The 10559-nt window shown below is 38.7% G+C and overlaps 1 protein-coding gene across 9 annotated transcripts in view; it reads right to left on the bottom strand.

Annotated features, from left to right (window-relative positions):
- The window catches only part of LOC124165907 (unconventional myosin-XV), a 366313-nt gene that overhangs the window by 1866 nt on the left and 353888 nt on the right, over positions 1 to 10559 (bottom strand). For all 9 annotated transcript variants that reach the window (XM_046543447.1, XM_046543452.1, XM_046543465.1 and 6 more), the window contains 6 exons: positions 4573 to 4749; positions 3925 to 4138; positions 2858 to 3039; positions 2020 to 2337; positions 619 to 823; positions 352 to 485 (listed from right to left, as the gene is read on the bottom strand). In XM_046543447.1, the coding sequence (XP_046399403.1) occupies positions 352 to 485; positions 619 to 823; positions 2020 to 2337; positions 2858 to 3039; positions 3925 to 4138; positions 4573 to 4749 (1230 nt within the window). The remainder of the gene's footprint in view (positions 1 to 351; positions 486 to 618; positions 824 to 2019; positions 2338 to 2857; positions 3040 to 3924; positions 4139 to 4572; positions 4750 to 10559) is intronic.

The following is a 10559-nucleotide window of genomic DNA, read 5'->3' as shown; positions in this document are numbered from 1 at the left end:
GCAGAGTATATATAGTAAGAATTTCATAAAAAATTGAAATGAGCAAATTTCTAACAACAAGTCACATTGCATGCATAGTTGAATATCTTTGACTAGTACCTCTCAACCAAAATAACAGTAGGTACTTAAAAAGAACTGGAGCACAAGTTGCATCCATAGGTAATTGGTTATGACATGGCTATCTTTTGATGCAATATGCTCATCAAATCCAACATAATGTTTCAGTTTGGAGAGCTCCCATTTATATTGAGTTTCATCATGCATATCATCCTACAGAGAATGCATTGCTGACAGAAAGTTATGACACTATTTTCGAATACACTAACAGGAGTACAGAGGAACTAAACTTACATGGGTAACTAGGTCAATAAAGTGAACGCCATTCCTGTTCAAAGCCAAAATATGATCAGCTCGTTCCTTCGGGTCAGATATCCTCTTTACGGCAAAGAAGCTGGATCCAAACAATGGCCACTTTTGCAGTATGTCTGAAAAAATTTAAAAGATAACATATAGAGTTTTGATAAATAATTCCACAGGACATAAATTTGATATGCTCAATTCAATAATAAAGTTATGTTAGGTTTTTGAATTCATCCTCATAAAATGCCACGACTTTACCTAAAGTGTGAGCCTTGGCTTGCATTGGTGTCAGTGCCTCTACTTCCCTCCAGTTGCCTTGAACCATGTTCACCCATTGCGGTGGCTTGATATCTCTGACAGCCAGAGCTGGTTTTGGCAGCAAGAACTTGGTTTCTTTCATGGTTGGCATATGCTCCATGTCTGCTGCACGATGAAGAAGAGCAGCAATCTTGGCAATGTCATACTGCAATTATACAAAATTAGGAGTCATCAATCAATATCATTACACTGGTTTAATAGGATATGGAAATCATGAGAACCATAATCAACTTATGTGAAATAGTAAATGGCATTAGGTAAGGAAATGGCCACTCTAAATGTAAAATCCACTATGAACACATAGCGAAATACCTGGATTGAAAAACATTTACCAGCATTTAAAAGAGACAATCGTTAACAATTCCAAAGGGTAAGTTAGATATGTTGCATATATTAAGAACTAAATTCCTAAAGGTGGACATATAGTTACAAATATATTTTGGGCTATTTAGCCATGTCAGTGTTTGGGTAGCCCCGAGGTTTCCCAACCAATGCTGGTCACCGTCCCAAGGAAATCTTCAAATAGCTATCTATAAAATCTATAGATGTTGATCGTTCTCTCAAGGGAATACAATCCTTTGAAAAAGCAACCAGCATTGGTCAAAAAATGTTGGGGTCAACCAAACAATGACGAGGCTGAAGGAGATCTGGTTAGTGTGGTGGCTAGAGTGTTGGCTTCCCACCCTAAGGACTCGGGTTCAAATCCCTGAGACTGATCCCGGCTTGAATATTATGTGGAGGACATTTCAAGCACAACACTCTGTCCGTCATATGGGACGTTAAGCCGTGGTCCCCTTGGCACCTTTTGTTGAGAGAAGGTTAATGCCCATGCCGGGTTTCTCTCCACCCTTCCTTTCCTACCCTTTCCTCATGGCGCAAATGACCTCACCTGTTGGCCACCTCCTCCAAATACCACCTACGAGGCTAAACAGTCCAAAAAGTTTTTATCACCATGACGACCACTCATGAAAGTCCTAACAAAGAATTGTGGCCATTTAATTTAACGCTAAACCCACAAAAGCACATTTAACCCTTCAGAAGAGAAACAACCGAGGTGACGAGACTAAAAGATCTGCAAAGAGGAGAGTGGCATTTATGGTATGACTACAGAGCATTATTGGATTGGCTCCCCATCAATTCATGGATATGATACATAAGCTCCTCAAAAATAAGTCATTTTCTTGAGATAATTTGACAAAACATAAGAAATAAAAAGAACATGCAGAAAAATTCCTGATAATTCCATCAAGGATGGTTACACATTTTGTCCTGGGAATACAGAGCTTGTTAAGAAAGCTACAAAATGATATAGCAGAATGGAAATATAAAAATGAGGCTTACCACAGCATCCTGTTCAAGTTGTTCTCCAGGCATTACGAGAAGTAAACCTTCCAAGTAATCAGGAGCTATTTGATTGAAGACCACTTCGACATAAAGGCCAGAGTCAAGTCGAAGTGGATGGTGCCACACAGAGCGGCAGAAGATGAGGAAAAACACTTGCTGGTTCTTCTGCAGCTCAGTCGTAACATCAAGGACATACTCCTCCCTTGCCAGAGGCATTGTGAAGGTATCGCCCTCCACAATACAATACAGCGAGAATTCCTCCATCTCATTTGTATCTCGGACATTAATTACAGAGCATATTTCCTCGATTATATCCTGGAAAAGAATTCCATTGATAAATATTTGTTCAATAACAAATTCGATAATTTGTTTTCCATTAATCGGTCATATAATGGACCATACCATTATAATTTGAAATTTAGTTTTCTCCATAATGCCATCGAAACGTTAACTCAAAGGCAAATAATATGATAGAAAAATGACATTGGAATATTCAGCAAGGTTTTTGAATTTGTTTTCTCAGCACACTTTGAGAAGTTGCTTTCACATTATTAGGCTTTACAAGATAAGCATAGTTAATTCAAACCAACCTTAACCCTTAAGATAAACTTTATGCCAATCATATGTACAACAAAATATAATGAATTTAAAGAAAATCTGTTGCATAAGATCAATTGGCAACGGTAAGCATGACTGTATTGGATACATGTCTCATTAATGAGCAAAAGAAATGAAGAATCTCACTTACATCTCTAAATTTTAGCAATATACATGCATGAACAATTTGTAAACACAATTTTTAAAAGTATAATAGCCGATGCAAGCATTCACCAACCTGCACAACAGTAGTTGACTTGGTGTTTATGACTCTCTCCGTTCCTCCAGGAAGGCGGTATATTTGTCTCTTGGAGTTTCGGCCAGCACTGATTGCAGTGATTTCCTCAACACTTGGCACATTCTTCCTTCCACCATACTTAAATGTCTTCCTCAAATTCTGGAGGCACACAGTGGCAGTTCCTATGAACAAAAAGAAGATAAAATGAAATTTAGAAAAATAAATATGTTGTCGTATGATCAATCAATATAAAATGATGATAATCCCGGCAAACATGAATCCATATCATCACAAGTGAAAATCTCACATGGGTAGGATCAATGCCAATGTCATAAAGCATGGTAGAGCAGTCTAAAATTCTTTAGTTAATCCATTTAGAAATTGTATAATAACTTATATCAAGTAGCCACTGGAATTCTGAGAGAAGTGTAAGACTGCATTTTGTATTGAATCACCCAGACGTAACAAGTTGTCATTGGGGTGGTCACATACCCAATTTCCTTAAATCACTCTAAAACCAGAAAAACTGAAAGACCATTTGTCTTCAAGCTGCCTTCAATCAGTTTGGGGGTATTAGAAGTGAAGACAACTGAGAGAAAATTATTTCCTCAATAGCTTATTCACTGGAATGGGTATGGCCTATTATGGGCTTCAATTAGGGTCTATGATTTCAAGGGTGAAAACTAAACTTCTGCTAAAAGATCAAAAGGTTGGACTTAGATCCAAGCAATTTTAATCAAATAATGTCAGAGAAACAACTTCAATGGGAGAACTGCACAGCCTCTGCTTAAAAAAATTATGTGCGGTTAAAATGTTAATCCATGTTATTAATTCTAATTCAGTGGCATGACAGTCTTAATAATCCTTACTTTCAACACCCCTTTTGAATTCAACTGCGTCCTCAGAAAGGTTTAACGATAGGTATAGGTTATTGAAATTACATTTCATTAAAAGGGATACAAAGAATAAGAAATTTAAGGGAATTAATGACACTAAAGACTTTCCACTTAATTCACAGGAACAAAATATCTGCAATAATCTTGTCTTTAATCATAAAAGATAATTACCATGGTAGGCTCTTCTCTTGTCATAAGCTGCTGTTTCAAGATACTTGAAGAGATAGGGTTTCAAAGTACTGGAACAGATGAAATATGCAGCGACAATGCTGAAGAGTCTCCAACCTCTCTGACATGAGTCAGCCTGCCTTGATTTATTGTTGGTAGTTTGCTTCATCAGCTGACAGTAGACTTCGTCTCTAAGGGCTTCATGCTTATGGCAATGCTGGAATAAGAAAAAAATGTAATAATTGAACAAGAGAGTGCTAAAGAAGATGTAATCAATATGAATGTGTCAATTTACTTAAGTAAGTAGCTTCTATAGCAGTGGCACAGCAAGGGGGAGTTTTGGGTGATAAACCCCCCCAGAGCTGAGAGAAATTTAAAAATTTAATCCATTTTACTTAATTGGATAAATGTTACTTATTAAATAGTGCAAGGATTAATAATGATAAATCCCTCAGAAAGCTGTAAAACTTGCCATTTTGAACCATTTATCTTAAAAATTTTCTGGTAGAGGGCACCTGCACCTCCCATATAACACATCCCCCAGTATTAGTTATTCCTAAAACCCCCCTATCCTTAATTCCTAGCGGCACGCCTGTACCAGAGCAACCCATTTAAAAATCCTTAATCAATAGTGTTTTGGTTAAAACTTACCATTAGAATAGTATAGACACATTTGACTTCAGTAGTATCTGGTGTAGGCATTGGAAGGTCTCCCATGTAGCGCATGACAGAAACAAAACATTCAACTGCCAGAGCACTAAGTTCAGGAGATTCCAAGCGCAGAAGAGATTCTTCAATGGGAGTTGCTGTGAATTTCACCAAATCCACCTGTGAATACAAGAAAAAATCACAAATGAATACAAATAACCAATAAATTCTATCTAGCATAGCTACCTAACTGGATAGAAGCATTCAAAGAAACATTTTTATTTAAAGTAAAAGGAATAACGTAGGTCCATTAGGTTGTAAATGATAGTTATGTATGGGATGGAATGAATATGAATGGATGAAGGCCCTAATCAGGGACATCTCAACGGAGGGAGGGGCTCCAACTTCAAGAGAGCCCTATATAGACCCCAAATTAATCTGACTGCAAATCTGTCAAATGAGACACAAAAAAAATGTATATATAATTATGAAGAAACATCATACTCGGGGATATTTGTAATAAAATAAGTCCAGAAAAGATAAATTGTTGTCAAATTATGAAAATGTAAAAAAAGTAAAAGAGGTGGAGTGAAAAATATGAAATGATAACAATCTGGAATTAAAAACAATCTATTGGCTACCTAGTGATCTGGAAAATTTATGAGGTAAAAGATGGCACTAATTTTGAAAAAAAATAAAACTAAGAAAAAACTACGAAAAAGTCAATAAAAATACCTAACAGCAACAGGGGGATTGGAAACTTTTCTTAATTTGACGCAAAATAACTAAAACTCCTGGAAAAAAGAGTAGGTACATGAACTCTCGAGGGAAAAAAGTTCACTGAAATATCATCGCTCACTTAGATCTTTCTCCTCGTAAGAAAAAATGCCGATGAACCACCCAGCCCCAGCGTATCCGAGACATGAGCGTAGAGAGTGAAAACAGGTGAAAGTTGTCTGGCATTCTTACGCACGACAGATGACGGGGAACATCTATCGTCATGTTTGCCAAGCGAGATGGAGGACGGAGAAGAGACTCGTAAAAGCCTTTAGAGAGAAACACGAAAATCAAGGCATTAAAACGGCACTGAAGGAGAGTGGATGAACGCCTCAAGTTCGCAAAAGAAAGTTTTCGGGCGTCCCTTATATTATTTCTTCCGGCCGGAAGGAAGTATCCGAACGGGTTCCGAAGACGGATCGCTTCTAATGAGCACCTCGCCACCAGTTTGGATTAGGCCGGCCTCCGGGGAAGAGGGCCGGAGATACACTTTCTTCTCCGCGGGAAAAAAGCGATTCACACGCGCATTTCCCCTCCGGGATGGATCCTACGTCAGTTTCGGACGAAGGGCGGACGAACGGGGAGGTTCCCGCGAAAGCAGAACGGTAATAATCTATTCGGGATTGCCGATACATCCGCGGAGTGATCAATCCGTTGGTTTACAACCGGTTCACTTCCCGTGGTATGCCCCAAGGACTCGCAAATTGCGCTCCGATTTGGTCCCGCGAGCTAAAAAGAGCGACGTTGACTCTGCTATTGGGAGAATAAAACAACGCATATCGAGATACGTTTTAAAATACAAAATGAGAAGGTGCATCTCTATCACGCGAATTAGGGTGCAGCTTCTCTTGGCATCACCCTAAAACACTCTCGATTAAATAAGAGGACTGCAATTGCTCACGTTTGAAATGAAACGTCCAATCACCACGTGATCTGAAGCTATTCTCCTCAAGGCCTTCCATTAAATAAAAGAAATAGAAAATAAGATGGCAAGGAGATAAATGGTGTACTTTTTATTTGACCACAACGGACTAATGCATGATCAAATTTTCGAAAAAAGATATAAGAGGACTGAGGCAGAAGTGTAATTAATGATTTAATAAAAAATCCACAGTTAAGAAAAAACTTATTCGCGGACTACAGTATGAGATAGTAGTGTTATTATCAAAATGATAAGAGTTGTGTGACCGCAAAAAATACTATAAAGAGCCGAGAGAGATACGAGTATAGGTGGTGCCTGATCATCAATGCTTTCCTATTGAAACATATAGGAGAAAATTAAATACGTAAATAGTAAGTTCCACATAGGCTGAAATAAGTTATAGGAAAAATCAAATTTGAAAAGCAATTTCGTAACTAAACAACCCCGTAGCAGCACCGGGCATAACCAACATCGCAGACCAATTCAAACACACTCTTAAGGACGAGTTCACATATTGATCGCAATTTCCACCAAATTGCATTCCTTCACAATGGCGCAATTTTCCAAAGGCAGGCAAGAAGAAATAAATTTTGCAACAGCTCTGGCAGTAAAACCATGGTGAGGGCAGTTGACACAATAGGCCTAAAGGTACATGAGGAAGACTTCAACGCCTCCATCGCACCACGAATTACTATCTCAAAGAATAAATGGAGGACTGTTACACGATTGATCTACTTACGATGTCATGGCTTTAGCGGCTAGATTTATGGAGCAGCGGAGGGCGAAGTCGGAATACTCAAGGTCGGAAATGTTCGAGAGCACAAGACAGCGGAGATAACTAAGGCTTAACTCGAAGGAACTATTTTTTACTCTACCACGAAACTACTTTCTGGAGTCAAAGTGATGGTAATTTATGAAATAATGCGAGCAAAACGAGAAAATAAAAAAATGAAGGATTTACAGGAATTACACGGACGAACGCGAGTTTTCTCGTGTTCAGAATTAGAAGTGACGTCAATACGAAGAAAGCATCAAAAAACAACGGCGGGAATCATTAAAGTTATGGCGGGATTCGATTTCTCGCAATGCTTTTGGAGCAAATAACAATTTTCGACAAAAATTCCTCCTGAGAGATAAATGGGGACGCAACTTCTTCAAATTTCTACAAAGACAATCTTTACTCAGTGACGCCTTTGGTATTTATGAAAAGGGGGGCTTATCCCATCTTTAGAAGTAGAAATAGCATTGTTCCAGAACTCCAAGAGAGATTTCAACGCCGGCTCAAGTCAGTGGAATTCTCTGTTAAAACTGGGGACTCGACGCTAAGATTAAGACTTTCTATTTTTGTTATGGCAGTAAAAGAGGTAATGATGAAAAAATGACTGCATGAAATATGAATCTCGCAACGCCCATACCTGCGGCGGAATTGGAGAATGGGCCTACTTTTTTTTAGTAAAATGTGCTTGAGTGGCGAAGAAATGTTATTGAACCGGCTAAAGCGACTCGAAATGATGGAGAGAGCTGTAAAGGCAGGTTATCCAAAGCTTAATCAAAAACATATAAAAGAGTTATTGCTGCAGGGTAATATTTCGCAAATGACGCTGGGTTAAACGAGAAAGAAATAAGCTTATGTGGGATTATCGTTAACAAAAAGAATAAAAGGAGCAACCGGTTCCTTAACTCAGCGTTAATTTAGATGGTCTCTAACATTCACGAAGTCACTGAAATGTGACATTAGTTCACTGACATAACTGAATTCTATTTTCAACCTGGCATCCATCATACCATACCTCCAAAAATGTTACGGAAGTAACAAAATGTTTCATTACCATGCCAATAAATTGGATTTTAAGGTAAACCAAAATATCACGGAAAATATTAAAATAAGCTTAGTAATTATTGTTAGGTTGGCCGGCCTTGATCTTTTCACTCTGCTATGAAAATAAAATCACGGCATAATATCAACACGGCACACACGAAAAACTTAAGACCTTCAATGATTAACATAGTAGTGTTCATGGTATGGTCATGGTCATGTAAGAGCACAGATATTGAAATTTATTGAGAAGGTTTGAATCTTAAAAAAATCAACAACTTAATAAAAGTTTACATACCTATTTCTAAATTCAAGGTGTTAAGTTGGGTTTAATTTCTTAAAAATTACTTCATTTAACCAGTAATAAGTAAAATAACTTTCGGTACTTATTGGGACGACAAATTTTTCTGTTTCATGATTCCCTAGAGTTGAAAGTCAATTAACATTCCAATTAAACGGCTCTCTTTACATCGTTTCGTTCAGAAATATTATCAGAAAATAAATTGAAAAATTTCAAGTACAAATATCGCTATTAATGAGGGCTTGCCTCAAAATGCCATTTTTAATGCTCTATTCTCTAAAACGGGCATTTATTTGTATCGTCCCAAGACCAGCCTATTTGGACGTTACGTTTTTACTGAATAAAATTCTCTAAGTGGCAGGAATTCACATACAGAAGCGGTAAAATACGAAAGTTACACTATCAAATAAAAAGTGATTGTAATTACTCATTAAAAACACACCCAGAAATAAATAAATAATATGAGATCACCGTTTTGCTTATTATTTATTTGGACCTCGAATGGGTATTTAGCCCCTGAACGCTTCTAATGCGGCCCTTGAGTTGAAAAGTTAATACATCCCTGCTTTAGATGATGGTTACATAAGCCCTTAATGAACCTAATAAAATTGGATCGAATATGTTTTTGTTTGTCTACAGACTAATCATATTAACTATAAATAGCTATTCTAGAATTATGATCCATTCAACCTTTTACGGTCAAATGAAAAATTTAAGGCGATGTATGACACCCATTGTTTGGAGGAAGAAGAATGAAATAGCTCTGCCAGCTGACTCGCGCTGAAAACTCCGACGCTGAAAGACACTAATGAGAAAAAAAAACCGTGCCCCTTCCAACAGAGAGGAGGGGGACTCTATCTCCATCTCTCAGTTTTTCAACCAGTCGGATTCGTCCATTCCAACGGGATCGGGAGAGAGAGAGGCGTGAGGTGGGATCACTGCACCGAACTCCAAGAGTACGTCTGCACATGCTCCGCGAGACATGCATCGCTGATCGCGAGACCTTCTCGACGTGAAGCGCAGCAGGATTGACGGGAGATCTGAAGGACTCATAGCGCCGGAGGATGGAATGAGGGGGGCCATTTCACGCAGCGAGCTGCCATTCAAATCATTAATATCAACAGGGAAATTTAATGATGATGATCTAAGGGAAGACAATTGCCACAAAAGGGGATTTGGATTGTATTCCATCGCAAAATCAACTCCTTCCTTTAACTGGATGAATGCACAAAAAATTGGGAATGGTAATTCAAAAGGATGCCAGAAACTAGTCCACCGATACTCAAACGAATATGCATCAAGTCATTTGGACAGACATACATTTTCGTCACTTTTGACTACTCTCTCCTTCGATTTTCGTTTCATATCCGTATATTTCGGTGCTACTTTTATGCAATCAAACACTCTGACATACGCCGGAAGGAATGCAAAGCAGGCAGAAAGTGACGGACAGGGAATCAAAATCGAAATGAGCGTGTGGGTAGGACCGTAGGGCAAAAGCTGATAACATAAACGCAGAATCATGGATGGGCGTCCCTAATGCACTCTTCTTTGCCCGTTCCGTCGTGGCGATGATCTCAATTAGGGACTGATGAAACTCCGACCCGTATTCCCTGGACCGGAACAAATGACTCGAAGAGGAGGATATGGTGACCGAGTAAAAGTCATCGAGCAGACGGAACCTTTTTTCTTGACCTTCCTTCGTCTCGTAACGAGTGGTTGGGCGCTGAGAGACAGAATTCTAATTAACGACCCAAGGATTTAATTTCCACGTGTGAATGAATCAGTCGAGATCTTTGGAGGGACCTTGAGTGACCAAAGGAAAAAAGCCGACCTACTGTGAACGAACATTGAAACGTGTTCACAAGGGAGTACATGCAACACAAAGTGGGGAGAACATTTGGCTACTCTTACACAATTGCAATTGGCAAAGCGGCATTACGTTTCTGATGGAATATCTAAGAGGGCAATGGTGGGCGAACCATTTATCTTCACTAAGCAAGAGCGGGTAGGCGGATAGCGTAAGGATTAGTAAGCATGGGAAATTCGGCGTCTGAACCAGTTTCATCATAAAGTGAGGCGAAGTAGAGGCCAGAGATTTAACGTCTCATCCAATGACGTGGTAGGCTCCTCTATAGTCTATATAAAATCCTGTGACACAAACAGAACTAAAG

Source organism: Ischnura elegans, chromosome 1 (assembly GCF_921293095.1).
Source record: "Ischnura elegans chromosome 1, ioIscEleg1.1, whole genome shotgun sequence".
Classification (NCBI taxonomy): domain Eukaryota; kingdom Metazoa; phylum Arthropoda; class Insecta; order Odonata; family Coenagrionidae; genus Ischnura; species Ischnura elegans.
The sequence above is the reverse complement of the archived record's forward strand: the minus strand, read 5'-3'. Positions and strand labels throughout refer to the sequence as shown.